Source organism: Kockovaella imperatae (genome assembly GCF_002102565.1).
Source record: "Kockovaella imperatae strain NRRL Y-17943 chromosome Unknown BD324scaffold_8, whole genome shotgun sequence".
NCBI classification, from domain to species: Eukaryota; Fungi; Basidiomycota; class Tremellomycetes; order Tremellales; family Cuniculitremaceae; genus Kockovaella; species Kockovaella imperatae.
Genome location: NW_019028948.1, coordinates 628540 through 654242, shown reverse-complemented (window position 1 = coordinate 654242; position 25703 = coordinate 628540). Strand labels below are relative to the sequence as shown.

At 51.8% G+C, this 25703-nt stretch overlaps 12 protein-coding genes across 12 annotated transcripts; 6 read left to right on the top strand and 6 right to left on the bottom strand.

The window, feature by feature from the left end:
• The first annotated feature begins 37 nt into the window (after positions 1–37).
• BD324DRAFT_628912 (kinase-like domain-containing protein) lies at positions 38–2858 on the top strand. The gene is made up of 10 exons (XM_022016156.1): positions 38–928; positions 974–1251; positions 1302–1311; positions 1362–1577; positions 1614–1764; positions 1815–1862; positions 1902–1989; positions 2039–2275; positions 2331–2354; positions 2398–2858. The coding sequence occupies exons 1-10, from the start codon at positions 251–253 to the stop codon at positions 2771–2773; spliced, it is 2106 nt and encodes a 701-aa protein (XP_021870564.1). The 5' UTR covers positions 38–250; the 3' UTR covers positions 2774–2858.
• Positions 2859–3558, bottom strand: BD324DRAFT_628909 (Prefoldin). The gene is made up of 5 exons (XM_022016155.1): positions 3429–3558; positions 3309–3379; positions 3122–3246; positions 3011–3071; positions 2859–2961 (listed from the first exon to the last, which is right to left on the bottom strand). The coding sequence occupies exons 1-5, from the start codon at positions 3502–3504 to the stop codon at positions 2887–2889; spliced, it is 408 nt and encodes a 135-aa protein (XP_021870563.1). The 5' UTR covers positions 3505–3558; the 3' UTR covers positions 2859–2886.
• A 103-nt stretch (positions 3559–3661) lies between these two features.
• On the top strand, positions 3662–4874 carry BD324DRAFT_609088 (hypothetical protein; the record flags this gene model as incomplete). Its single annotated transcript, XM_022014142.1, has 2 exons — positions 3662–4209; positions 4307–4874. 2 exons carry the CDS (start codon positions 3662–3664, stop codon positions 4872–4874), a joined length of 1116 nt encoding a protein of 371 aa, XP_021870562.1.
• A 980-nt stretch (positions 4875–5854) lies between these two features.
• BD324DRAFT_580830 (thioredoxin-like protein) lies at positions 5855–8086 on the bottom strand (the record flags this gene model as incomplete). The annotated part of the gene is given in 14 exon segments (XM_022013468.1): positions 5855–5998; positions 6043–6213; positions 6253–6744; positions 6782–6887; positions 6934–7017; positions 7056–7173; positions 7222–7241; positions 7279–7533; positions 7570–7585; positions 7627–7656; positions 7713–7826; positions 7850–7851; positions 7871–7900; positions 7950–8086. The coding sequence occupies 14 exon segments, from the start codon at positions 8084–8086 to the stop codon at positions 5855–5857; spliced, it is 1719 nt and encodes a 572-aa protein (XP_021870561.1).
• Positions 8087–8344: 258 nt separating this feature from the next.
• Positions 8345–9357, top strand: BD324DRAFT_651697 (Snf7-domain-containing protein; the record flags this gene model as incomplete). Its single annotated transcript, XM_022018377.1, has 6 exons — positions 8345–8356; positions 8429–8593; positions 8646–8801; positions 8846–8884; positions 8928–9110; positions 9169–9357. The coding sequence occupies 6 exons, from the start codon at positions 8345–8347 to the stop codon at positions 9355–9357; spliced, it is 744 nt and encodes a 247-aa protein (XP_021870560.1).
• A 280-nt stretch (positions 9358–9637) lies between these two features.
• Positions 9638–10496, bottom strand: BD324DRAFT_651696 (hypothetical protein; the record flags this gene model as incomplete). Its single annotated transcript, XM_022018376.1, has 3 exons — positions 9638–9683; positions 9727–10109; positions 10155–10496. 3 exons carry the CDS (start codon positions 10494–10496, stop codon positions 9638–9640), a joined length of 771 nt encoding a protein of 256 aa, XP_021870559.1.
• A 200-nt stretch (positions 10497–10696) lies between these two features.
• Positions 10697–14706, bottom strand: BD324DRAFT_628896 (armadillo-type protein). Its single transcript, XM_022016154.1, has 22 exons — positions 14519–14706; positions 14357–14471; positions 14245–14317; positions 13845–14206; positions 13734–13806; positions 13425–13695; positions 13290–13385; positions 13095–13249; positions 12946–13054; positions 12758–12911; positions 12540–12720; positions 12442–12500; positions 12313–12403; positions 12230–12275; positions 12114–12190; positions 11959–12065; positions 11746–11920; positions 11291–11710; positions 11215–11254; positions 11113–11176; positions 11017–11072; positions 10697–10979 (listed from the first exon to the last, which is right to left on the bottom strand). Exons 1-22 carry the CDS (start codon positions 14631–14633, stop codon positions 10804–10806), a joined length of 3015 nt encoding a protein of 1004 aa, XP_021870558.1. The 5' UTR covers positions 14634–14706; the 3' UTR covers positions 10697–10803.
• A 61-nt stretch (positions 14707–14767) lies between these two features.
• On the top strand, positions 14768–16600 carry BD324DRAFT_591787 (tRNA methyltransferase complex GCD14 subunit-domain-containing protein). The gene is made up of 7 exons (XM_022013804.1): positions 14768–14879; positions 14928–15035; positions 15082–15350; positions 15392–15486; positions 15526–15584; positions 15620–15710; positions 15747–16600. Exons 1-7 carry the CDS (start codon positions 14826–14828, stop codon positions 16451–16453), a joined length of 1383 nt encoding a protein of 460 aa, XP_021870557.1. The 5' UTR covers positions 14768–14825; the 3' UTR covers positions 16454–16600.
• Positions 16601–17130: 530 nt separating this feature from the next.
• BD324DRAFT_651693 (chitin synthase 3) lies at positions 17131–21512 on the top strand (the record flags this gene model as incomplete). The annotated part of the gene is made up of 6 exons (XM_022018375.1): positions 17131–17482; positions 17519–18422; positions 18460–19937; positions 19977–20883; positions 20919–21456; positions 21495–21512. 6 exons carry the CDS (start codon positions 17131–17133, stop codon positions 21510–21512), a joined length of 4197 nt encoding a protein of 1398 aa, XP_021870556.1.
• A 52-nt stretch (positions 21513–21564) lies between these two features.
• BD324DRAFT_628891 (hypothetical protein) lies at positions 21565–23959 on the bottom strand. The gene is made up of 8 exons (XM_022016153.1): positions 23770–23959; positions 23578–23714; positions 23376–23533; positions 23190–23335; positions 23098–23155; positions 22904–23059; positions 22321–22865; positions 21565–22282 (listed from the first exon to the last, which is right to left on the bottom strand). Exons 1-8 carry the CDS (start codon positions 23778–23780, stop codon positions 21589–21591), a joined length of 1905 nt encoding a protein of 634 aa, XP_021870555.1. The 5' UTR covers positions 23781–23959; the 3' UTR covers positions 21565–21588.
• Positions 23941–24983, top strand: BD324DRAFT_498138 (ER membrane protein SH3-domain-containing protein). Its single transcript, XM_022012948.1, has 5 exons — positions 23941–24061; positions 24118–24351; positions 24388–24435; positions 24471–24610; positions 24647–24983. The coding sequence occupies exons 1-5, from the start codon at positions 24013–24015 to the stop codon at positions 24833–24835; spliced, it is 660 nt and encodes a 219-aa protein (XP_021870554.1). The 5' UTR covers positions 23941–24012; the 3' UTR covers positions 24836–24983.
• BD324DRAFT_580957 (Imidazoleglycerol-phosphate dehydratase-domain-containing protein) lies at positions 24847–25665 on the bottom strand (the record flags this gene model as incomplete). The annotated part of the gene is made up of 4 exons (XM_022013476.1): positions 24847–24949; positions 24988–25087; positions 25125–25395; positions 25534–25665. 4 exons carry the CDS (start codon positions 25663–25665, stop codon positions 24847–24849), a joined length of 606 nt encoding a protein of 201 aa, XP_021870553.1.
• Between the last annotated feature and the right edge of the window lie 38 nt (positions 25666–25703).

Below are 25703 nucleotides of genomic sequence, written 5' to 3'. Positions count from 1 at the left end.
AGATGGACACATTGCGCATACCGGACAGTAGCTGCCCAGTACTTGTTCTGATCCGCTGCGCCTCCGCTGGACATATATATATATAATTAACCGCGCTCACGTGGCAACAACGTGGGCTGCTGTAATCGGTGGAGTTAGACACCCCCTACATTTTGTTGTGAGAAGGGCGATAGAGCTCTTTGATATCCTCATAAAATCAAACCTTGAAGCCCGTCGAGCGGCCTGCTGGACTGACGATCACCAGACAGTCATGTCGAGTCATCAAGACTCAGCTGCTCCGCTCAAATCTCTCCTTCTGCGGCCTCCATCGACGGTCGTTTCCCCTCCCTCCCCTGTAGACGCAACTGTCAACCACTCGCAGCTCTTTGCTAGAGACGCCGAAGCTTCGCGTGGAGATGGCGGCAACGATAGCGAGGCTGGTGAAGCAGTGACATACGACTCGCCTGAGGAGGAGGAGGAAGAGGACGACGTATCGAATGGTCAGCGGGCAGGTGAAGCCAAAATCACAGATCGCTCTCATCCGAAGCGTCACACCGAGTCCTCCGCAAAAAGCGTCATGAAGAGGAAGGAGGGAGATGTAACGCCCATAGCTTCCCAACAACTTTCGGCCTCTCCACAGACTGAACCTACACTCCTGGCTCCAGATGCGGTCCGCTTCAATCCCAATTGGACGCCATTTAATAGTGGGATCGCCAGCGGTCCCTCGTCACGTTCAGCTTCCCCATCCTCCCCTCAATTTCGGATGAGAGGCCTGCATCATCGTCGGACGAGCTCAACACATCGTGTCAGAGAGACGATAGCGGCTCAGCAAATTGACACGCCAGACGGTCAAAGGATGGTAAACCAGTACAAGATCGGTCGGAGTCTTGGCAAGGGTGGATATGCCAAGGTCGAGTTGGCAATCGATGTCGGCACTGGAGAACAATATGTGAGACTGTCATGTTGAACAGCTTTCTTTAGCTGACCTTTCCAGGCTATAAAGGAGTTCTCTAAATCACGACTTCATCTCCAGGCTCTGCAGGACAAGCACAAACGAGCCTCAAGAGGTCGCTTGACCCGCGTTCGAGGATCCCCAAAACCCCCTGCCGATGACGGGAAGCGCAAAGCTGGAGAAGACGCTGGTGATCCGATAGAGTCTCCGTTGGCGGATGACAATCCGAATGGACCCTGGGCTCCCATAGACTCGGCAAATTCGGAGGAGGATCCGCTCGCGCTGATTCGGCGTGAGATCGCGATTATGAAAAAGCTAGAGTGGGTGGAACCTTGCGGTACCAGTTGCGGAGCTGACATCCATCGCCCAGTCACCCACATGTAGGTCTCAGGTGTCAGGTGGCTCGTCTCATTCTGATTCATATTTCTAGCTCGTCAGCCTTTTTGAAGCGATCTCGGTACCAAATGCCGATGCCCTGTTCCTAGTGCTGGAGTATATGCCAGGGGGAGTGTTAATGGAAGTAAAGATCGGTCCTCAGGTGAAAGACACTGAGCCTCCATTTCCTGTCGAGCAGACAAGAGAGTACTTTCGCCAGCTCGTTTTGGGCCTCGAATACCTCCACGCGAACGAGGTCATTCATCGAGATGTACGTACCATTCAGGCGATTTGAGCTCACAAACAGGTCAAACCGGACAACATCCTGTTGTCTGCCGATCGCGAGGTGGTCAAACTGTGTGATTTTGGCGTTTCGGAGATGTTTGTGAATCAGGGCGATGATAGAGTGAAGAAAGAGGGCGGTAGTCCAGCTTTCTTGAGTCCGGAAAGTTTCACCAGTATGTCATCGTCTTGGAGAGGAGATAGCAATTGACGCCAACACCCGCAGGCCAGATACATGAGGTTCATGGCAAGGCAGTAGACATCTGGGCCTTGGGTGAGCGAGGCCTGAGTAAAACATGACTTACACCATCAGGTGTCACGCTCTACTGCATGCTCACAGGTGGACTGCCATTTACTGTTGAAAATCCATTGGACCTTATGCACGTCGTGCAGAACGAGCAGTGAGGTTACCTAGTCGCGCATGCTCGCTTTGGCTGATTGCGAATTTAGGCCGCCGGAACATCCAGAATGGGACCAAAATCTGCGAGACCTGGTCCATTGCATGCTAGATAAGAATCCGGAGACTCGAGCATCAATTGAAACACTTCGCGATCAAGCATGGGTCACAGCCAACGGCCAGGAGCCAATGATCTCGTCGGAGAACAACTTGTTTTATCTCGGTTCTCATGTCGAAGAACCCACATTGCACGAAATCACAATGGCCATCGCCTCGTTGCGCAGTGTTTTGTAAGTCGTGACATGAGCTTTTAAGCACGGACGTCTTACACTGATGCGCAAAAAGCACCGTGGTCAGGGCCATCCAAAAGTGAGTCACAGGCAAATCGTTGCTTGCTGACATCTGTCAACAGATTCAAGCGTTTGGGTTTGCATCGTCTCCCTTCCTCCGGATCTCAGCCTCACCGCTCTTCTACCCTCTCACCTCGTACCGATCAGACATTTTCGCCGCATACCACGAATCCGTCCCTGTATTCCGGATCCATGGACTCGTACGCTTCTCATCCTTCGACAGAAAGCGATGTGACAGCACCGACAGACTTTGAAGATCATTACCGTCCTTCCAGCCCCAGTCCGCTGAGCAAGATGGGAAGTATCGATACAGAAACAGAACGAGCAGATTCGACGCCTTCTCGCAGAGTTGAAGCTATCGATGTGGAAAAGGCGAATGAGGCGCCAACAGAAGAGCCTGATAACGTTCTCCTGTGCGACTCGCCGACTTCGGAATGAAAGGCTCCTGGTTGGCATCTCCATGGACCCATATTTATGTTGTATGACGGGTGAAGTGGCCCATGTCGTTCGCTAGATTCGGTCATATTGTACACATGCATCGTCTGGTGATTCTATGCTGAGACGGGCCGCCCCGCAGCCGCTGACGGCCCCTGGAGACTCTGGAACTGCTGCTGCAACGCGATGATCTGCAAACGCTCAGCATTCTCATCAAAATCCCTAATGACCGGCACTCACCTCCTCCTTCTTTTTCGTCGCTCGATCCTGCACTTCCTTCAGCTGCGCCTCGACCCTAGAGCTTCGATCTACGTCAGTATCAAGTCTTCATGTGGCAGACGCTAAACTCACATCTCATTGCGAATGTAATCCAAACGCTTCTCAACGTTCTGCTTTGCTTCGGCAGAGTCTTGCGGCATCAGAGAAGGTCCTACCAGCTTGTAGACTGTGTTATGAGATTTCAAGGAGGCGAACTCCTGAAAGGATAACGTCAGAGCGTCATCTCGATGCTAGGCAGCCCTTCTCGAGGTGTTTGTACCTTGAGGACCTGTTCATTTTCGGACAGTTGGGAATCCAGGCGTTGTCGAGCTTCAATGACTGTTGATAATTCTGTCGAGAGCCAATCAGTGACCGACTATCCGCTGCAGCGCCAATTTACCCTGTTCTATCTTCTGAAAGGCGATGGTAGAAGTCTGAAGCTTGGCTTGCAGAGCTCCTACTTGAGCATCGGCCATGATTGCTCAAATGTGGTGATTATATCACAACGCAAAGACGGAGGATCAAGAAATCGCTCGACACGAAATATGGTTTGCGAAATCTCGGTTCTATGCGAACCATCCGTTTGTCGTCTTTGTTCAACCTCGATCGTCCTAAACTATGAGTTGATATGTGATGCCGTCGTCAAGGGGAGATCATGGGGGCAGCGGTCCTGGAAGAGGATCAGAGGAGGCGGAATCGTCAGCTATGGCGGTCAGGAGGGCTGCTCCAATACCCATCACTGCCGGAGCCTTCAGCTTCAATTTAGCAGCGACACCTGCTGCTGCAAAGAAAGCTCAACAAGGCGCGACGAGTAGCAGGAAGACTTCCATGGCTCCTTCATTCACGTCGCACAAGACTACACAGACTCCTCAACGGTCGATACTCCACGCGCTCGATTCACTGCCTTCGCCTCTTCAGTTCCGCCGGGATGCGACACCCAAGCCCGGAGCGACGGGAACTCATAGACTTGGTAGTGTCCTGGACGAGGTATCGCCCTTCAGATCCAAGACTCCGATGAGATCGAAGGATGGAGATGTATCGCTGGGACAGCTGCCTGGAGCAGAGAGCATGACTATTCAAGTGGCGAAGCGGAAACGAGAGGATGAGATCATGGAAATAGAGGAAGAAGGCATTGGAGTATCACCTCGCAAGAGTAAGGACGTACGATGGGCCAACAAGGGGTGAGAGAAAGCTGGTTAAAGTGACGAAGATATGCTCATCAACCCGATGAAGGCCCAAGTCCATCAGCGCGCAATTGAGCTCACTTTTGCGTTCAAGCGAGTCATCCCTTATCCTGTTCTACTCATCGCTGGAAAGAAGAATGGCTATGCCGAGATCGCCAGCTACTTCCCGCAAAGACATGATGTCCAGTGCAAGGTCAAAGTTGGGGTTGGAGCTAGAGACACTGGTGCGATCTGCTGCTCTTATCCTGCTTCCACTGTCCGCAGTTGGGGGTCCCACACACCAGGCAATTATCGTCAAGTGTCAGCTCAAGGGCAGGGACAACGCCGACACACACCCTCCGGCCGTCGAATCGTCCATGCAATCCAACGAGGAGATCAATGGGTCGAATCAGCTTCTGTATGTGGTATTCCAAGCTCTGCCTGCTGGCTGTCCTCGCTTGGGTCTTGATCAGCGGGTGATGGCGGGCAAATTGCAGGAGCAAGGAGGATGGAGCGGTGTAATCGGTGTCTGGCCGCCGTGGACCGAGCGGGATCTAGTGTTATACGATGAGCACCATGAACTTCCAGATATAGCATCGGAAGAGGGTACTGAAAAGAGGAACGTCCGTGTAATATTCGCATCAAGATATCTGATTGTAGATGATAGACAAGTAGTGAAGTAACCTGGTTGTACAAAGAGGAGAATCATGGTCATGTATCGATACACATCCAAGCGCCTTTTCGAAGAGAATCTCTTTCCCGCTCAGAACGGCATGCCATACTATATATTGTATTGTTCAGCTCCAGCTCTTGCGACGATCTCGAGAAGACGTACCATTCCAGAGTACATGTACGGGTTTCCTCCCATCATGCCGTATGGATATCCCATACCCATACCCATCATGTAGGGGTTCATCATACCCATTCCATAGCCTGCAAAAGAAAGAGTCAGCCTGCGCTTTCTCTCTGCAGATGATGAACCCGCCCATTCCCATTCCCATATTGTAAGGTATACCCAACCCTCCTGCGTAGTATGGGCTCATCATCTGTCCGAAGCGAGTCAAGATTGTGTGGCACTCGAGGTGGTATTCGACTCACCCCGTAGCCACCATAGCCGTACATCGAGTAAGGACTCCAATAGGAACCGTACATGCGCTACAGTCGTGAATCAAGGTGCCGTCGAAGTGCCCTCCCTTGAGCGGGGTGCCAGAGTAGCGTTGAGGTGATGGGGAGAGCGGGTGGCAAAGCGGCGTTGTTGCTCGAAAGCAGGGGCCAACAAGCAAAGAGAGTTGTGTGGTAGCGTTGTTCTATGTATCGATCAGCTCGAGATCATGAGAGGCCACCAGATGAATGTATATTGTCATAGATCCCCGGTGCGATATGACACTCGTCTTTGTTGTCAAGACGGTCACCACGCCCTTTTCTTTTCCTCTTATCATCATATTCTCGGATTCGGATCGTCCGCGCGACTCACTCTGAGACGTTGCGATTGTCGATCGACGTCTCCAGGAAGGACAAAGGAGCGATGGAGCCAATAGCATGGATATATGCATTCTCCGGGATGGATCAGCAAGTAGCCGGAGACTACATATACCGTTCGCTTACGTCGCTTATTGTCCGGTCGAATTCGTGATTGGGGACTGACATGACTTGGAGGAATGCATCAATCTAGACGTGGTCTATTGTGATGATCCTTGTGCCCTTCTCGAGCATCCCTAGGAATACACTTTTGAAGCAGAAAGATGAACAGCCCCACCCCCCCAACCACAAATAAGAACGCCAAAAACTTGTTGTCTGCGCCCAGGTGCTTGAGACATGGTCAGCAACCATGTTGTGGCAGACCTGACTTACGCCCAGGCTGATCAAAGTCATTGTCGCGCTTCTGGATCCCCACTCAAAGGTAGTCTCGATCGGACGAGGCCTCAAGAAGTGCTGATAGAAGCCTTCAAGGACGGAGAAGACAGAGGCACCCTCAAACAGTACCCTGTTGCCTTCGATCGTGGTGTCGTAATACTCGTAGGTCTTGCCACGTCAGCGTGAGCATGTCTAAACAAAGCTTACACTCGGGTCGATGATCACGATAGCAGGTAGATCCTGTCGTTTGACTTTGAATGATGACCTCAACCATCCTGCCCATTTGCCGGATTCAGCCCAAACGAATTGTACAGGGGAGGAGAATCGACGTCCTCCCCGTCTCCAAGCTCGAGCAATCTCGTACAGCTTCTTCTTTTCCGCCTCTCCGTCCGAGCCTCCATGCAGTGCACCAAGAACCACCACGGAGTGTGACTGGGACTTGAGCAGATCGTTAAAATTGGAGGTCGTCAATTGCACCAGGGTCGGAAGTTTGTGCCCAGCGATGAAACGATCTATCGCATCCCTGTCAGCGGGGAATGCAAGACTGCCGACTGGATAAGGATCCTGTGCTGAGAAAGCCAGAAGGCTTGAGGTGGGAGGAGGATTGGCGATGTGTAATTGCTTGTACAATTCGGGATCAGAAGAGGTGTATAAAGGATGAGTACTGGCGATCGGCGCCAGGGCGCTCTTGACATTCGCCTTTGGGCATTCAGCAGTGAGCAGTCAAGTCGCTCACGGTATCTGACAGAGCGCTGTCGAAGTTTTGAAGATAGAGGAAGAAGACATCTTGAGATTTGAGAATCTCATCAAAGTCTTGAGCCATAATCGGAGTGACCGCGTTCCTAGCAAATGGTCAGTATGTGGAGGGGCAGGTCGTCTGTCATATACGTTTTGACAGATTTGAGCGCAAATTCCTTCATCTTTGCAAGTGTCCTTGCTCCCGTCATGTCCTTTGAAGTCGCGCCATCGAAGCTGCGAGTCATCAGCCGATAACGCGTATCAAAACACACAGTCGTATGGTTGGGAATCCCTTGATTCCGTATTCTTTGCACAACGCAGGATGTGCGTCACAATTAATGGCGGCAATGTTCATCTTGCCCCTGAGCTCCGTTGCCAGCTCTTCATAGACTGGGAGACATCAGAGACATATTCTCATAGGCTGATTTCATGGCTCACTTGGTCTAAGTTGCTTGCAGCTTGTGACGTCAGCGATCGCCCCGGCTGTCGTCTCACTGTGGACACCACGGAGCGTAAAAGTCTACGAGGACAGGCCCTGCACTCTTTAAAGCGACCAAGCCATCGCCATCCGTTTCAACGACTTTGCCGTCTTGATTATGAGAACTTGCTGAAGAATTTTGTTCAGAGCCGGTCTCAGTCGCCTTTAGATGATCCTGGACGTAGGTCGCAGAATGTTGTTCGATGAATCGGGATAGATCCTCAAAACTTCGATCTCCAGTATATGAGGATAAAGCCGTCCCATCAGAGTATCTAAAACATCAGGGAGAGGAGATGAGAGCTGCTTACAGAACGAGTTGAGGGTCTGAAATATGGTCAGAATACCCTCAAAGTCCTGCGACCCACAATATTTAATTTCATTTCTGTTACACAGGTCTGGTGTGTCGATCAGCAAGGCGAGACACACACGGCAGAGGCGAGATGGAGCTCACCTCCTTGAGCTAGACAGTTGACCTGAGCCATGTATGTTCCTGACAACCTCTCGAGATGTTGAAACCGTTTTGCAAGCCTCTGCCAGGTCGGCGCAAAGGCACGACAGTGCCCACCTAGCGCAATGGTTAGAGTGAACGACTTAATGAGTGCATATCACTTGCATTTCGGTGAATAGTGCTCCACCAGCCTGGGAATATCGATCAGCGAGAACCATGAACTGGGTCCGAACGACCTACCATAAACCTCTCGCGGTACTGGCACGAAAATTGTCTTCCGTCAGCTGTCGGAGCTCGAGATCCACATCAACCGCAGGCGCCGCCCATACGTTGACTGCGAGAAGGAGCGAAAGCGTCAATCCTCGTAGTGAGACCATGCCGAGCTGCTGAAGTCTCTGCAGCGCTTTCGCAAGCGTCTTCCTAGCTTGATCGTAGGCTTAGACGGTCCAGGGTGAGGTTTATAAGGCAAAAGCAGTAAGTAACAATGAGAATGATATACGACCGGAAATGCGGGAATTTGAGGATTGACCCAATTCCGGAATATCATCATCGTTTAGTCCTTGCATCCGTCCATTCGTCTTGCGACGAGTCTCTGCGCGTCGACTCATATCTTGCTGCCGACCCATCGAATCAAGATGAATGTCCTTGTGAGTGATTGGCTGTTTGCAGATGGGTATCGAGCATCGCCACAATACGTATTGCTCAAAAGCCTTCGTTAGGACACTCTATTCGGTCGATCAATGACGCCAGCCGAGCGTCTGCGTAAACACCAAAGCTCTATACAGAAAGCCGTAAGAGAGCTCGAGAGGGAACGGGCCAAGCTCGAAGGACAAGAGAAGAAGACAATGATGGATATCAAGAAGAATGCGAAGAATGGCAATATGGTGAGTCTACTGATCATCAAACATGAACGCTCGCTCATCGTCTATCGCTCAGAACGCTTGCAAGATTTTAGCCAAAGATCTCGTCAGGACACGGCACTACATTCAAAAGTTCACACAGATGAGAGTCCAGCTCCAAGCTGTGTCCTTGAGAATGCAGACGTTGAGGAGTAATGAGCAAATGGCAACGGCTATGAAGGGTGCTACAAGGGTATGTTATCGTATCAAATGGTCAAGACTAACCGCCGTACGTAGGCCATGGCTCAGATGAACCGGGGCTTAAATCTTCCTCAGGTGAGCGATGAGATCATGGAGTTGTGCTGATGGGGCTCGCCAGATTCAAAGGATCATGAATGAATTCGAAAAGGAGTCATCGACTATGGATATGAAGGAGGAAATCATGTCGGAAGCTGTGGACGACGCAATGGAGGGTGAAGAGGAAGGTGAAGGTGAAGATGTAGAAAGTGACAAGATCTTGAAAGAGGTGTTTGATGAGATTGGAATGAACATGAATGATGCGGTGAGTATAGAGCTCGATGACAATGTGGTTATCACGCTGATGAGACTTGACTACGCAGCTCACATCAGCGCCGACCGCGAATCCTTTGAGCAACGAGCCCGTCGCCAATACCAGGATAGCAGTCGCAGAAGGGCTTACATCTTCACCAGTCGCTTCGCAATCAGGAGCCAGCAACGGCGGTGGAGGTCCCATGTCATCAGAAGAGGCAGATTTACAAAGAAGGTTGGATGCGCTTCGTCGAGATTAAGGTAGATTCGCTTGCGTGGCTTCGTTGTATCCAGTATGGAATCCCGTGAGCTGGCTACTCCATCGAAATTTCATACACGATATTGACATTTGCTACTGATGTTGCCGGCCAGCGACCAAGATGCCGCCGTAAGGGGTATTTGTCTCACAGCTGACCCCGACGCATCATTTCCGGCAGATGCTGCTGCATCCACCTCGCAGCGTGTCTCACTCGATCGAAATCTGCTCGCCTAGCTCCTACATGTGCCGACACGTCCTCCCACATTTCGATTTGACGATGTTCAGCGGATAATCTCGCAAGCGCTGGTCGGTTCCCCAGCAGCAAACCTGATCAATGTCAGTCAGTCAGGATCAAATATGTTCTTCCCACTCGCCTAGGAGATTGCCCATCACTCGACGGGAGAGTCTCCGGCGACCAGATCCCCTTGGGACTGGTCTCGCCCTCTCTTCCTCCTCAACGGGAGACCTGGCTCGACAAGTACAGCCGCAGGCTCGGCAGGACTGGTCTGGGTCTCGTCGAGCTTCACCATCGTCCACTTGTCGCAACGGTGTGCTTGGAGTACCGAGAATCTCGAAATAGTCGTCATCAGGCTCCGTGTGGCTCCTGACCGGCGAAGCGAGCTTCTTTGTGGCGTGAGCTTGGGGCATGGAATTTGGTCCATGGTGATCGTCCTCATCCTGTGGCATGAAAAGAGGTCCCTTGGTGCATGATGATCCAGGTTCATCCTTGACAAGTTTTCGACGTCGATTGGGCTGTAATCTCATCAGCTAGCAGCCACAGACAGACTCAGAGCTCACCGCAGCAGTCACTGTGTGCAGATACTGAATCTCGTCATCACTTTCGTCGTCCACCGCGGTGACAGAGCGTGACCTCTTGCCATTGTGTCGGTCGAGCTCCGTTCCCAAAGAATTGCTCATAGGTGAGGGTGAATCAGGCAACCGAATCGAAGTCTCGTATGGCGAGAAAAGAGGAGCATCTGGTTCGTCCGCTGGAACGACTAGAGGTGGAAACCTTTGCTTCCAAAACTTGCGCTTGCCACACTCGTCTCGATGGACCGTAGGTGGGGGCGTGAACAGATCACGGAGAGAGGCAGTGACAGCCTGCTTGGGGGTAGACGGCGGTGTCGTTGCCATTGCCATTCCTGAGGAGGTTGGTAGCACAATTCACGAGGGAACAAATCTGAGTCCTGATGCGTTATGAATGGCCATGACTCGGTCGCCAGGAGATCATCGCAGCACGAAAGGTGGTTTTGTATGTGTGTGTACGTATGTGTGTACGTGTGTGCGCGTGCAGGCTGGTTGCATGGCGACGTCGTGTGAGACGTGTGCACTATGCAATGTCGTCGCAACCGTCCATGCATGGGCAGATCTAGTCGTATACAAGTGCAGGGTATAATGTATATACACATTAGACAGTCTTCTACGGTGAGAAATGTGTCGTGTTTGGTCATGAAAGGAATTTCTCCAAGCTATGTTTCGTGCCTGCATCCGCCTTGTCCCAATAAGGCCCCATACCAACTTCATTGGCGCGGTGTAGCGCTTCAATAAGGAACGCTTTGAATGGGACTTTGAAAGCAGGATCCTCGTTCTCGAGCGCATTTCGACGATCTCCCTCGGGTGTGTCTATGATTTCAGCAACGCACTCGGAGTTTTGACTCACTTTCCACCTCACTCCATAGAGTCGGATGCTCGTCTTTCCATGGCTTCAGATTGGTCCTGTTATCCGATGAGCCCGTGAAGTGATGCAAGGACCTACTCTGCCCCAGTGATCTCGTCCTGCGATTCCGAAAGTTCACCAAGGACATCGAGGAAAATGTTCACTGGCGAGTTAGCCGGGCTCGAGAAAGCTCAGACTCACTGAACTCGCCATCTATGCGTTCCAAGACGAGATGATGGCCCTGAAGAATCAGCGAATGCTCAGATGATCGACATACAGTAGTCAAAAGTCGAGCAGCGGCCATGCCTACTGCTTTTCTCATGCGTGTATCTCCGACATAGTCAAAGTTTCGCCAGATAGCATCCAAGCACTCATCCAATAGCTTCTCGAAATCGCGACCTTGTCTCATTGCCGACTCTTTGATCATTCCGAGATACCCGGCGGGATCCACAAGTGCCAGACGAGCAAGAATCTCGAGATAAGCAGCCAGAATTAGACCTGACGCTTTGTCGTCTTCCAGAGCAGCAATGACGTTGGCGAAGATGTCCGAGTCCAGCAGTAGCGGAGCCCATTGAGACAACGGCGCGACTCGAACACTGAGTGAGAGCGTAGCGAGCAGACGGCGAAGCGCTGTGGAGTTGGGCTTACTTAGCGCCAGAGCTTTGGCAAGGGCTGAGGCGATGGCAGGACCGTATTGCTGACGATTAGACTAGGTCAAGTTCGACGACATACCTGTATCATTCCCGGAGCATCCAGTAAGAGGTACGATTCTAGGAGACCCAATGCTTTGTCGAGCAGGTCCATGTTATGGCTCAACATGTTCAACAGACCAGGCACGAGCCGAATGAGTCCGGTTGCTGGTGTTGGCTCGTATGGAGATGCAGCATTGTATAGACTTGCTTGCCACCTTGGAACAGTCAGAATTGTCGCGATGCGCGCACTCACAGTATCAGTCCGTCCTCTTCGAAAAAGTCCTTCGCAGGTGGTATCAGACTCTCTTCTATCAATGGGATGACCAGCTCCATGAGTTGACCCGAGGATGCTTTGGCAGCCTGAGGAGTGTGAGACAAGACAAAGATGGTCACACTAGAGGCACTTACTCCCACAAGCTTCTGTGTCAACACCACCAATGAGGCTTTGAATAGCCATTCGCCTTCCAGTGATGCCGCCCCGTGCCCTTGAGGCGTCAACTCAACCATCGACATAGAACACTCACAAAGCGTTGGGATGGAACGAGCCAGATCAGGCAAGAATGGTAAAATCTTCACATTAGAAGGTCCCTTTCCTTGACCTGCTCACCTTTTCGCCAGTCCGTTCGATCACGACACCGATCGCGTCGTTCACTTGTCGCTTGCCATCGAGCGTAATGCACTCTCCAAGTACTTTGATCCTGCAAGTCAGCAAGAGGGACGCACATGGGGCACTCACAATTCGCTGGTGGTAGTTTGCAGATGCGGAATAAAGTAAGCGATATCCACATCCCACAACTGGCGATCGTCAGCTGCGCTTGCCTGTCAGCCACTCACATCTACGCTCTCTTTGATCGAGGTGACTGCAGCCAGGTTTACAGCTCGATCAGAACTTTCGCCTCTCTCGCTGAGCAAATGGACGAGGATCTGCCATAGGATATCCAGCTGAGCACATTCCTCCTCCGACTGAACCCATTGACCTATTAGCCAAGCCAAACGACGTTTAAGTATGCGCAGACTAAGAAATTAGCTATGCCGAGAGTAATATTACCCACCCAGGTATATCTTGACCCAACCATGATCCGGTTCCGGTCAGAAAAGCACGAAAGTCCAGTCCCCCATGCGAAGACATCGAGCGACTGAGGCGTCCAATAGCGCAATACAAAGCTTCTCTTCGCAAGATGACGGGCAGCTCAGCAGGAGGGACGGCTGACATTAGCGTCATATGGCGAACGTCACTTACATTCAGCTTCTTGAAGCATCCGGAGCACTTCAGGCTCGATGACCTTGGACGTGGCGGGCAGGTGACGACAGGCATTATTCAGGGCAATGAGCACACGTTCAGCGCAAGGCTACGAAGGAATGAGCCCAAGAGCAGACGCAGAGACGTACCCTGAATTCGAACGCCCAAGCCTCCTCGTCTGACACCTCTCTGATGGACCATTCCTCGGGTTCTTCCTCTAAAGCATCCAGATCGGTAGTCGTGAGCGGTAACATCTTATCAATGAGAAGACGCAGGGCGGATAGAACAAAGTCCGGGGTGAAGACTGAGCAGCATTAGCCGAAAGGGTATCATATGGAGCTTACCATTGGCATGATCGACGGAAAGGATGGGCAATACATCTTTGAAGAGCAGCAGTCCGAGGAGAAGGAAGCGCTTCGGGTATGACTCCTCCGCAGCGTCTGGCGTATCAGCTACAAACCCCTGGAGCAAGGCCTCACCATTGTCATTGATGTCACCTTCCGCATGTGATACGACAGTGCCGACCTGACCCCACCACCATCCGACACCTGTGATAGTGCCATTGATTTTGCAGAAACCTTTTGGATCTATTCCAATCATTGACCGCCACCATTTGCCAATGGCGCGAATAAGCTTATACAGAGTTTGCAGAACCTTGAACCTCGTGGCGGAAGTCGTCGAAATCAGACGAAGTCGATGCTCGTGAATGACAGGGGTATAGTGAGCAGTGTGATGAACTAGAGCATGTATCTGATGGATCAGCAATAGCATCCCTGCCAGATTCTCACCCTATGTATGGCTTCCTCCGTCTGATGGCCCTTGGCCTTTCCCCAATGCCACAGAGCGAACCGAGCGAGGATTCTGCAGCATTAGCGGTTACCCGTCCATCGAAGCCTCACTTGAAAGCTAGTCGGCCGCTTTCTTCAGTGACCCAGTCATCCAAGCCACTGGCCTGACTCTCGGCCCAGATTTGCAGCACTCGCCCAACTGGCTCGACCAATACACTTTCAAGCATCTTCATGACTTCCGCGCCCGCCGTGAGTTTCACCGTGCGCCACTCTTTGACGAGAGCACTGATAGTCCAGAGAGAGTTGATCAGAAGCGTCGATCCGGCAGGACTGAGATTGGCGTTTGGACCGACGGACATCTGAGATAGACAGGTGAGCAATGGGTTGAGGAGGAGTTGGGGGAGATTGGGAAAGTGCCGCGGCAGCTCTATGCGAGCCACGCTGACCAGCAAGCCGAGCTGAGGTCGAGCAATCTGGATAGTCAGCGAGCATTATGTAGAAAAGCACCCGCCCCAAAATCCTCCTCTTCTAAGAAACTGAACAAGGTCTGCCGGACTTCTGGCTTTCGAGCCTCGGGAACCAGCCTGAGAGACCGTCAGTTGTCTACATACATTCCACTCTACATTTTGCTCCTCCATTTCGTCTCGAGTTCACGACCAGATATGACAGATGCCATATGCCTCTCAGGCTGGGGAAGCGACTTGTCGGCTGCCAGGAGCTGAAGCGTTAAGAAAAAACCTGGAGATGGATCGTTAATTTCCAGACGTTGTGACGTTTTGGCTCACCTGGCTCTTTGAACAGGTCCGTGAGTGCCTTTTGATCGCGCACATATTGCTCGTGTGAAGCAGGTTGGACGAGTGAGTGCAGGAAAGATCTGATCTGATCACTGCCGCCGTTCATCGCTGCTGCTACACGAGGGTCGCGGTGGTGGTGGTATTATGTTAACGATAATGATGATGATGATGATGATGCTTGACCCGAAATGAAAAAATATATCAACCCAAAATTTCAATCGACCTTGTTTCAGAATGTCCCATTCGTCGATCAGATCTCTACGTAGTACAAGATATACTACCGCCCAACCAGCTCGAGATGATTCATTCTCGAGTTCACATTGAGTCAGGAGACCTAGTCATCGTCTATCTGGTACGTGTTGATCCTGTGTCAACTTGGAAGTCAAGCTCATAAGCCCAGTCTCGGGACAACCTCATCTCAGTTGTGGTCACTCCTGGTCAAGTTTTGCATAACAAGTATGGAAGGTACCTGCACGATGACATGATAGGGCAGAAGTTTGGGACAAGGGTAAGAGTCTAGGACAGATACGAAAGTGCTGACGTTTGATGCTCAGATGACCTCTCCACCTCCGCATTCTGGCTACATTCATTTACTTCGACCAACGGCAGAATTGTGGACTCTCTCGCTTCCGCACCGAACACAGATTCTCTATGCTCCGGACATCTCGTACATCACCATGAAGCTCGGGGTCAGGCCAGGTGCCCGAGTCATCGAGGCCGGGACAGGCAGTGGAAGTATGACACATGCACTTTCTCGATCTGTGGGATCCAGCGGCTCTTGCTACAGCTACGAATATCATTTACAACGTTATGAGAAAGCAAAGTGAGTTCTAAGTCTCCTTGCAGAGTACCTGACGCTTGCAGGGAGGAGTTCATCAGTCATCATTTGGACAATGTACATCTGAGTCATCGAAATGTGTGCAAGGATGGATTCGGTGATGTTGAGGATGTTGATGCTGGTTAGTCATGTCACCACGAGTGCAATGTCTGATCTGCAGTCTTTTTGGACCTGCCGGCACCATGGGACGCCATACCTCACGCGAGAAAAGTGCTCAATGTGAGTTGCATCGGCTGCATGAAGCTGACGATCAGCCCAATACACTTGCCAAGATATGCTGTTTCAGCCCATGTTTGGAACAGGTCTTGAAGACTGTCTTCACCCTACGTTCAGAAGGCTTTGAGGGTATGACTCCACTGTTGGACTTGGCTGACCAAGAAGACATTTACACCCAGGAAGTATTGTCCCGCCATCACGAACTGCCGAATGGTCACCCTTCATCCACGGCTTCCAGTTCATCAGTCTCAGCGTCTATTGAGAGACTCCGGCAACATGAAAAACGTAAAGCCGAGCGACGACGCCTTCAGATGAAAAATGCCCGAGAGAAAGCTAGGCAGCAGATGAGTGCCGCCAATTGGTCTCAATCGAGCTCGCCCCCTGCTCCGCACGAGTCTTCTGCAGAGGCTTTGGGCCACACGAATGCTTTGAAAAGACCTCCCACGGGAGAAGATGGAGAAGAAGAACATGAACCTGAGAACAAGCGAGCTCGAATGGAGGAAGGGCCCACGACAGCAGACGACACAAAAGGACATTTTCATACCAAGACTTGGTCAGAACCTGACTTCGCCTCCGACGCACTCCTTTCGAAACCATATCACGAGATGCGCGGACATACGTCTTATCTCACCTTTGCATCGTTTCATCCTGCGGTTATCCGCCGAGCGCGGGAGGGTGTAGCGGGGGATGCTGTGGGTCGAGGTGACGATGCTCAAGAAACTGGCAGTGGACCAGCAGCAGCCGCAGCAGCAGTAGCAGGAGCAGGAGTAGAAGACGAAGCAGAAGCCACAGAATATGGGAGTGATGGGTTTGACGAGGTGATGGGTACCATGACGGAGGATGACTTGCAAGCGTTGACTGGAGAGACATGATGCTGCTTGCTTGCTGCTGCCATGACCGCCACGCGATGATATTTTTTGTATTGACGCGTGTCCCAAAGTAGTAATAAATCTGCCACAAACGAGGAGAAAAACACTGGGCAGCCCAAACACACATACCCTCCCCTCGATTCTCATACATCATTTTTTCATCGCCTCTTGGAGGAGGGCAAACCCAGTTCACTCATTCAGTCGGGACAGCCAGCTATACACATCTCGATACAAGTCCTCACTCGTTCTGTCAACTCTCTTCTCTCAGATAGCTTCTGTAAAAGGGTGGACCGGCTTATCACACAGACAACCCGTGTCACCAGAGAGCCCAAAAATCCATCCTCCGCAGCTTTACCCCTCGGCCCTTCAATCGAAAACCAACCCCTACCCCTTTTTTTTCCACGACAGTCATATCCTTCTTTCACTCGTTGTTCTACTGCTTCGTATCTTCGCTGGACTCCGTCGATCTACGGGGTCTGTATACACCTGCCGCCGACCTTTGCGTGTACCATTGACTGGATAGAAGAGTGGACGTACCTCCCTGACTGTATCACTAGTCTTTGCTCTACTCTTCGGTTTAAAACAGCCACTGTTCACAGGGGAGGCTTTGATCCTTGGGCACGTCTCGCCCCGGTTGTCAGCAGAATTGGACCCAGTTGTCATGAACTAAGAGACCGATCATGGCTCGACCTCACCCCACACAGAACGTCTCCTTTCAGGATAACACGCCTCCTTCACGGCGTGCTCGTGATGATGCACCTCCCCCTGTCAGCAAAACATGGTCAAAGACCTCTCTCAAACCCGTAACGTCCAACACTGGTTCCCTCTCATCTCCACCAGCTCTCGGCTACGATGATGACTATGTGGATGCCGGTCGATCCAATCCTCAAGGGTTCTCATCTGGCAACGGTGCCGATGTCAGGCGCAAAAAGAGCATGGTCAAGCCCGAGCGTGAACGGATTGACCCCGGTCATCGTCTCTGGCATTATCGAGAAAGGGCAGCAGAAGATCAAATGAATGTCATGCCGTCATGTGAGCTCTCATCCAACGATATGTGCTGATACCTAGCGACGGGTAACCAACCATACGATCGCCGTTCTGGAGGCGCGAATCTGCGTCGTGGACGGTCCCTGCTAGCGAGGGACACGGACGATGCGGATCAACAGTCTGGTCTCAACATCTTCAAGCGAGGGGCGACCATTCGACGTAAAGCGTCACAGGCGAACCCAAGACCCAACAATTCTGGACAGCCAAATCGGGCCGGCGCTGCGCCTCAATCTGATGAGAGAGTAGGATGTTTGGGCAACTTTGCCCCGGGACCCAAAGATGCCTGGATGGTCTACTGCTTCCTCTTGACATGCTGGATCCCTGGCTTTGTCTTGAGGTCATGCTTCGGACGAAAGACGCCAGAAGCCCAGCGAGCTTGGCGAGAAAAGATGGGTATCGTCAGCATTGTCCTCAGTCTTATGGCAGCCGTCGGTTTCCTCACTTTTGGCTTCACCCAGACTGTCTGTGGAAAGCAGAAGTTGCGCATCAAAGGTGGTCAAGCTAACAATGGATCGATTATCATCAACGGCTACGATTATGACCTTTCCACTTGGAGGCATCCCGTGGCCGAACCGGCGTTTAACGGCACGACCTCACCTCTGTACATGACAGATTGGATGGCCGGTGGCAAAGACGCCAGTTTCCTCTTCCAAAATGTCAATAAGCACTGCTATGGCATCATTACCGCTGCCAGCGGAAGCGGGATTAATCACCAGGGCGACGATATGGCCTGGTATTTCCCCTGCAATCTGCACGATCAGAACGGGACATCCCCTACCAATCTGACTGGATATTCTTCCGGGACCAACTGTCATACAACTCAGAAAGGCCGTGACGCATTGGAAAAAATTGCTCCGACCGCGGAGATTTACTACACCTGGGATATGATCAAGGATGAACAGCGAAATCTGGCAGTCTACAGATCGTGAGTGGTCTCATTATGCGATCCTGCTGACTTCTAGTTCGGTCCTCGATATGAGCCTCCTGAATTGGTTGGACAGCTCGCAGGTCAGCTATCCCGCCTTTTTTAACACCATCAAGACGAGAAATGCTACTTTTGCCGGCAATGACATTACTGCCTTCGTGGAGCGGGCAGATCTCACCAAGTACGCCATGTGCCTCACAGATGTCATCCAAGTCGGCTTCGTTGATTCGGTCTCCATTGGGTGTGTCGCGTCCGACATCGTCCTCTACGTCTCACTGTCTTTCATCCTCGGCGCCGTCATGATCAAATTCGGAATGGCTGTGTTGTTCGGTTGGTTCCTCAGTTGGCGTCTAGGCAATTTTGAAGGAGAAAGCTACCAGCAACGAATGAAGCGAGCAAACGAGATTGAGAACTGGACTTCGGATATCTACAAGGCTGCGCCCGGATACATGCGACCCAACGCGGCTAAAGATCGATCTGCAAATGCCCGAAAGACCATGTTCTTCCCCACTACGTCGAGATTCAGTCGCGCTGAGCCCATGCTGGTCACATCGTCGCGACCCACGACGATGTATGGAGATGCGCAGAAATCGCGCCAAGCGCCCAGCATGTATGGTAACCGACTCACTCCCAATCCTCTGCATACCACCCCGCCCGGATCGCCCATGCTTCGACAATCTCGTAGTTCAACGTCTTTGCCATTCCGAGAAGACTCGCACGCGTCTCTCTCCGACCACGGCTCCTATTCGGCACAGACCAATTGTCCTTTCCCGCTTGGCAACATTGTCCCGCAACCTGCCCCTGACTTTGAGCCCTTCCAATTCCCTTTGGTACATTCGATCTGTTTAGTCACTGCCTACACCGAATCAGTCGAGGGTCTCCGAACGACTCTTGATTCCCTTGCCACGACGGATTATCCGAATAGTCACAAGTTGATCATGGTCATCTGTGACGGAATGGTTCGAGGTTCTGGATCCAAGCAATACACCCCCGACATCGTACTGGGCATGATGCGAGAGCTTGTCGAGCCACCTGACGAGGTTCAGGCTCACTCGTATGTCGCTATCGCAGACGGTCACAAGCGTCACAACATGGCGAAAGTCTACGCTGGCTTCTATCAATACGATCCCGAGACCGTAGAGCCCTCCAAGCAGCAACGAGTACCCATGGTCCTTGTAGCCAAGACCGGTAACCCGCTGGAACGAACTGATCCCAAGCCAGGAAACCGAGGAAAGCGGGATTCGCAAATTGTGCTCATGTCTTTCTTGCAAAAGGTCATGTTTGATGAGCGGATGACGACCTTCGAGTACGAATACTTCAACAGCATCTGGCGTTGTACAGGCATCACTCCTGACAAATACGAGACGGTCTTGTGTGTAGATGCGGACACCAAAGTCTTCCCGGATTCGCTCACACGAATGAACGCTTGTATGGTCAACGATACTGAGATCATGGGTTTGTGTGGTGAAACGAAGATTGCGAACAAGTCTGAGACCTGGGTCACAATGATTCAAGGTGAGCCAAAAGCCGCTACAACTTTCGCTGACGTGACAGTCTTCGAGTACTATATCTCACATCACTTGACCAAAGCCTTTGAGTCATTCTTTGGTGGTGTCACCTGTCTACCGGGATGTTTCAGCATGTACAGGATCAAGGCGCCCAAAGGCGACCGAGGCTACTGGGTTCCTATCCTTGCAAATCCCGACATTTGCGAGCATTACTCGGAGAACGTCGTCGACACACTGCACAAGAAAAACCTGCTCTTGCTTGGAGAAGATCGATATTTATCGACTTTGATGCTTAAGACCTTCCCAAAGCGAAAGATGGTATTCTGCCCTCAGGCTGTCTGCAAGACCATCGTCCCAGACACCTTCCGAATTCTGCTATCCCAACGTCGTCGATGGATCAACTCGACTGTCCACAATTTGTTCGAGTTAATGCTGGTGCGGGATCTTTGCGGAACCTTCTGCTTCTCGATGCAGTTTGTCGTTTTCATGGATCTCGTCGGAACTCTTGTTCTGCCCGCAGCCATCTCCTTCACGCTCTATATCATTACCATCTCGATCATCCCCAAGTCGATCACTCATCTCGAACGGCCTATCGTGTCGCTGATCTTGCTGGCCTTCATTCTTGGTTTGCCCGGTGTGCTCATCGTCATCACCTCCCGAAAGGTCGCCTACGTCGGATGGATGTTGATGTACCTCCTCTCTTTACCCATCTGGAACTTGATCCTGCCTGCCTACGCATACTGGCACATGGATGACTTCACTTGGGGGGAGACCCGAAAGATTGTCGGAGAGCAGAAGGAACTTGCTCACGGAGTCAAAGAAGGAACGTTCGATTCCAGTCACATTGTCATGAAGAGATGGGTGGACTTTGAACGAGAAAGACGGTGGCAGAGCGGGACCCAGTCCAGAGACTCGCAGTATGACGCCGTTTATCGATCAACTTCGCCGAGAAGGTGAGTGTCTGCTCTTAATCCTACTGACTTGCTAGTACCGGTGTGCCTTCCCACCGATACTCGATGGCTTCTACTAGCGAGACATTCAACAGCGGGCCCGACGGATATTTCCGTCAAAGCACCAGTTTCTCTTCGATGCCCATGCAGGAACCGAACATCTCGCAATTGGCTCTACCTTCGGGTCGCCTTCCGATCGGCCGCGATCCATCTCCCTCATCGACAGAGTCAGGCGGTGACCCTCATTACCCAGGAGATGAGAGCGAGCAATTGTCGCAGTTGTCCCCTCACCTTAGCACCACGACATCGGAAGCCGCTTTGATCTCTCCTGGTAGCTACGCAGCTCCTGTCTTTGCAGAGCCCGATTCCATGAGCCAACACAACAATTACAGCCGCCCTCGTCAACACTCACACGGTAGAGGTGTATCATTGGTTGATTCAGGGCCGGTCCCCGTTGCACCGCATGATCCTGTTCGTCGAGTTTCCCGTCACGTCAGGCGTCAATCATCACGAAATCAAATGGCCAAGTCTGCCTCAGGCGGCGTTCAAGATAATAGCAGCCTGCCTCCTGGAGCTGTGAGTGGGTCCATGCCGACTCTATGCTGACGCCTCAGGCTCCCCCGCAATATTAATCATGTGTATACTTCTCACGAGGACATTCTTTCACGTCTCTAAGTAGTCGATAGCTATTTTCATGCAATCACGATGCTACACTTCGGCAATTTCCACATTGTGTGCGACAAGATAACCGTTCGTAGCACTGACAACAGCTTTGAGACCACTAGCGGTGATATCGGCGTCCACACCGACACCCCAAAATCCACCTCTGGCCTTGTCTTTGGGATCCGCATTTGGCGGTAAGAGTTCTACATAGGTAGCGGCCTTGACGTCTGAACCGACACCGACAGAGTGTTCACTGTATTCGCGAATGGAGAGCGAGATGCCGAGGTCTCCCTGAAGGGCGTCGAGAAATGAGGACAGAGGACCGTTTCCTTCTCCAGTGACGTCTCGGAGTTTTCCATCCACATTGATCTTGGCGCGCAGTCGACGAGGAGCTTTTTGAAGGTTTTCGTTGGTTGCGCGATCCGGACTAGACTCGGCATTTGTCAGACTGAGCTGTTGTATGCGTTGAAGACCACGACCAGAGGATGGGCTCATCTCTGGGGTTGCCAGCCTGGAGGACGAGGCGGAGAGGTCGAGATTAGAGAAGGACTTGAGGACTAGACGGCCTTCATAGATGGATCCTCCGAGGAAATAGGTCTGGCGGAAAGCTGTCGTGATGTCCTTGGAAGTGATCTCCTTGCCAGTAGATTCAGAGCGCTCCTGAATGACTCGGTAAAACGAGATTTGCATCCGACGAGGCAAGTCGAGAGCGAGGGCCTGCTTGACAATGTATGCAATACTGACAGAGTCAGTGTCGTTGTACCGAGCTGAACTCACCCTCCCTTGCCTGATTGAGAGTTGACTCGAATCACGGCCTCGTAAGTGCAGCCAACATCTGCAGGGTCGATCGGAATATACGGCACGCTCCAGAGCTTTTCACCCTTGCGCTCGCGGGCCGTTTGGGCTTCAAGACCTTTCTTGATGGCATCTTGATGGCTGCCCGAGAAGGCCGTGAAGACGAGCTCCCCAGCATAAGGATGACGAGGATGTACAGGCAGGCCCGTGCATTCAACGACCGTATCGATGACGGAGAACATGTCGGAGAAGTCGAGATTCGGTGTGAAACCTTGAGAATAGCAATTCAAAGCCAGAGTCACCAGATCAACGTTTCCAGTCCGCTCTCCGTTTCCGAGTACCGTGCCCTCTATTCGGTCGGCTCCGGCGAGGACACCAAGCTCGGCGGCAGCGACCGCGCAACCACGGTCATTGTGCGTGTGCAGACTGATGATACACTTCTCCCTCTGCGTGATCGAAGTGCAGAATAGCTCGACTTGATCAGCGAAACAGTTTGGCGTGGAAACCTCCACAGTCGCCGGCAGATTCTATGACATCAGCGCTGGAATAGGAGAGGAATGCTCACGAAGATGATTCTCTGTTCATCGCGACCATCCGCCCATGTGCTCTGCTGCCCTGCGAACCATGTCTTCTTCACCGCCTCGCAGACCTCTACCGCATACTCAGTCTCGGTCTGGGAGAATGTCTCGGGAGAATATTGATAACGAAAGCTGGTCCCGTGCTATTGGATCAGATGCGGATACAGACTACGCAGCTCACTGATTTTGAGTACTTCTCAGCCAGTTCTCGCACAAGCTTAGTATGTTCGACCGCAAGACTACCATGAGCAAAGGCGGAAAGATTTGACTCACGCTATCGTCTCCTGACGATTGTTGTTGAAGACAACTTCGCGGAACAGGCAGGATGTAGCATTGTACATGTGAATGATGACGTGCTTCAGACCGGCCACCGCCTCGAATGTCGTCTTGATCAGATCCGCCCTAGCCGGTGTGAGGACCTAGCTTTGTGAGCTGTGTAACAGGTTCTAACAAACCCACCTGAACCCAGACGTCGTCTGGCACCTCATTCCCTTCCAGTAGTTCTCGGCAGAATCCAAAGTCCGAGTCGGACGCGGCAGGATATGATATTTCGATTTCCTTGAATCCAATCTGAACAAGATGTCGGAAGAAGCGTAGCTTTTGCCCATTTGTCATGGCTGAGACTGTCAGATGCCTTCCTTTCGAGCTGAGGATAGCTCACGGTTTGCCAGACTCTGATTGCCATCTCGGAGATCTGTACTGAGCCATATTGGGGCTTTTTTATTCTGCTTGTCTGGCCACGTTCGTTGGGGAAACGGCACAGGCTGGAACGGACTGTATCGCTCGATTGGATTAGTTCTATGTAGGTGATGTTCAGCAACGGACGGTCATAGGACACCAAGGAGCTACTCACAGCATAGGCATGGTGACAAAGAATGTATACAGAGTCAGTTACTCCGTCACAGCAGGAAATCTCGCTTGATGCGACTCGGACTTTCGCCGTCATCCCGATCTTTTACGTAAGTTTACCCCACGTGGCAGATAATCATGGCCGCCTTGGCTTTTCCCTCGTTCGTCATTTTGGGTGTCAAAATCCCCCGGTCCCCTCTTCCGAAATCTTTCATTGTCCTGGTGTTCGGTCTATGCTGTTGCCATCATGGTATGGAGGACAACGGCCATCACCTTGAGCACATGCTTCCTGCTCGGTGAGTCATGACCAAGTTCTTGACTATTCTGGTTCGGTTGCTGACCTTCCACCCAGGGACCACCTTCACTCACTGGATTGCTGATCACAACGTGTTATGGCGTTCTCCTCTGACTTCTGAGGCTCTGTCGCAATCCATATCCTATTACGCTCTTCTAGCAAATGCTCCCAAAGGACTTGAATGGGTTTATTTCGCTGCTGGAGCGATTGCTTTAATCTGCGCCGGCGGTAGGATGGTGAAAGATTGGCGAGGCAGACATGGCGAAGTTTTATTCGATGGGGGCAGTCTAGGTGAGGACTGCTCATATCGACATGAGCTGACCGCAGTCCTCCTTGGAGCTATTGCGTATAACCAATTGACCGAGCTTGCTCCCAGTATGGACATTCCCTGTGATCCGTGCTAACGCCAGCCCTCGCTCTGTTTCCCTTGTCTGTCCCTACCGACCTTCCAAAACATTCCCTTTGGCCAGTACTGGTCACTGCCGTACGAGACCTAGCGAACGACAATGTTATCACTGCGGTCATGCTGACCGGTGTTATGCTGTTGCAAGTGGGTCAATTGTACAGGGTACAGAGCTGATCTCAGGCGGGTCGATATCATGCCAAAAAGAAATCCCCCATTCCCTCCACCCCCACTTCATCCCAGAGTCCAGCAGTTTCCCGTACCGGCAGCCCATTATTAGACAGGAAGTCGACGCCGTACAGAGAGTTGACAGAGCAGGAAGCTTTTGAGCTGCGCGCGGACACAAGTGACGATGATTCGGGTTCTAGGTGATGTCATGCATATTACAATGCCAGCACACCTTTGGTGCTGGGAACGTCGTTTCCTCCCGTTCGAGTGATCGCCATCCTGAGGGCAAGGGCCAGAGCTTTGAAAGCTGACTCGGCGCTAGGGATGTCAGCGTCCGCATTTTATTCGTTGCTCACATGTGATGATTGTTGGTGCCTCGAATATAGTCCACATGGAGAGTGATGCCGGCAGCGAAGGCGAAGGATTGTAGCAGATGGGGGATCATTTCGGTAGAGACTGTCGGTCAGGCCAGAACCAGGTATTTATGACTCACGATCTCCGACCTTTTCTCGAGTAAAAGGTAGATGACATTCAAAGAATGGTCGAGAGGAAATGTCCACCACGGCTCGGGAAAGGGATTCATCCAGCGGAGCATAGGCGTAGCCGTATCGAGCGATCCCTCGTCTCTCGCCCAAAGCCTTTTTGAAAGCTTCGCCCAAAGCCAAGGCGCAGTCTTCAGCGGTATGATGGTCGTCGATATGTAGGTCGCCTTGACAGGATAATTTGACGGACATTTTCCCGTGCTTCGCCAAGGCTGTAAACATCTGCGGAGGTCAGCATGACGAGTTCAGAAGAAGCATAGAAGAAGATAGTAGGATATGATCCAGGAAGTGAAGCTTGTGTCCACTCGATGATGCAGGCTTGCCCGACATGATAGCGAACCAAATGCTCGCTGAACTCACATGGTCGAGGAAGCCAATTCCAGTCGATACCTCGATCACCTGTTCCTTGACGCCAGGCTCAACGTCCAAATTCACCGAGCATGTGATCTGAGTCTCGCTCGTCTCGCGAGAGACCGACGCTGACCTGTCCATGGTCTATATTCCAGTTGACAAAGACATCAAATACTCTT

Excerpts from the sequence above, each read along its gene's own strand:
- BD324DRAFT_628891 (XM_022016153.1), bottom strand. Across the intron at positions 23,534-23,577 it reads CAATCAGAGTCTGGCAAACC|CCATGACAAATGGGCAAAAG; the intron begins GTGAGCTATCCT and ends TGACAGTCTCAG. Across the intron at positions 23,336-23,375 it reads CAGACGACGTCTGGGTTCAG|GTCCTCACACCGGCTAGGGC; the intron begins GTGGGTTTGTTA and ends TCACAAAGCTAG.
- BD324DRAFT_591787 (XM_022013804.1), top strand. The coding sequence starts at position 14,826 with ATGATTCATTCTCGAGTTCACATTGAGTCAGGAGACCTAGTCATCGTC. Across the intron at positions 15,585-15,619 it reads ACGCGAGAAAAGTGCTCAAT|CCCAATACACTTGCCAAGAT; the intron begins GTGAGTTGCATC and ends GCTGACGATCAG. Across the intron at positions 15,711-15,746 it reads ACGTTCAGAAGGCTTTGAGG|ACATTTACACCCAGGAAGTA; the intron begins GTATGACTCCAC and ends CTGACCAAGAAG.
- BD324DRAFT_628912 (XM_022016156.1), top strand. The coding sequence starts at position 251 with ATGTCGAGTCATCAAGACTCAGCTGCTCCGCTCAAATCTCTCCTTCTG. Across the intron at positions 1,578-1,613 it reads ACGAGGTCATTCATCGAGAT|GTCAAACCGGACAACATCCT; the intron begins GTACGTACCATT and ends GCTCACAAACAG. Across the intron at positions 1,990-2,038 it reads CACGTCGTGCAGAACGAGCA|GCCGCCGGAACATCCAGAAT; the intron begins GTGAGGTTACCT and ends TTGCGAATTTAG.
- BD324DRAFT_628909 (XM_022016155.1), bottom strand. The coding sequence starts at position 3,504 with ATGGCCGATGCTCAAGTAGGAGCTCTGCAAGCCAAGCTTCAGACTTCT. Across the intron at positions 3,380-3,428 it reads CTTTCAGAAGATAGAACAGG|AATTATCAACAGTCATTGAA; the intron begins GTAAATTGGCGC and ends GGCTCTCGACAG. Across the intron at positions 2,962-3,010 it reads CGACGAAAAAGAAGGAGGAG|ATCATCGCGTTGCAGCAGCA; the intron begins GTGAGTGCCGGT and ends GAGCGTTTGCAG.
- BD324DRAFT_628896 (XM_022016154.1), bottom strand. The coding sequence starts at position 14,633 with ATGAACGGCGGCAGTGATCAGATCAGATCTTTCCTGCACTCACTCGTC. Across the intron at positions 14,207-14,244 it reads TAGAAGAGGAGGATTTTGGG|ATTGCTCGACCTCAGCTCGG; the intron begins GCGGGTGCTTTT and ends CTGACTATCCAG. Across the intron at positions 12,912-12,945 it reads GATGCTTCAAGAAGCTGAAT|CCGTCCCTCCTGCTGAGCTG; the intron begins GTAAGTGACGTT and ends CGCTAATGTCAG.
- BD324DRAFT_498138 (XM_022012948.1), top strand. The coding sequence starts at position 24,013 with ATGGTATGGAGGACAACGGCCATCACCTTGAGCACATGCTTCCTGCTC. Across the intron at positions 24,436-24,470 it reads ATTGACCGAGCTTGCTCCCA|CCCTCGCTCTGTTTCCCTTG; the intron begins GTATGGACATTC and ends TGCTAACGCCAG. Across the intron at positions 24,611-24,646 it reads CCGGTGTTATGCTGTTGCAA|GCGGGTCGATATCATGCCAA; the intron begins GTGGGTCAATTG and ends AGCTGATCTCAG.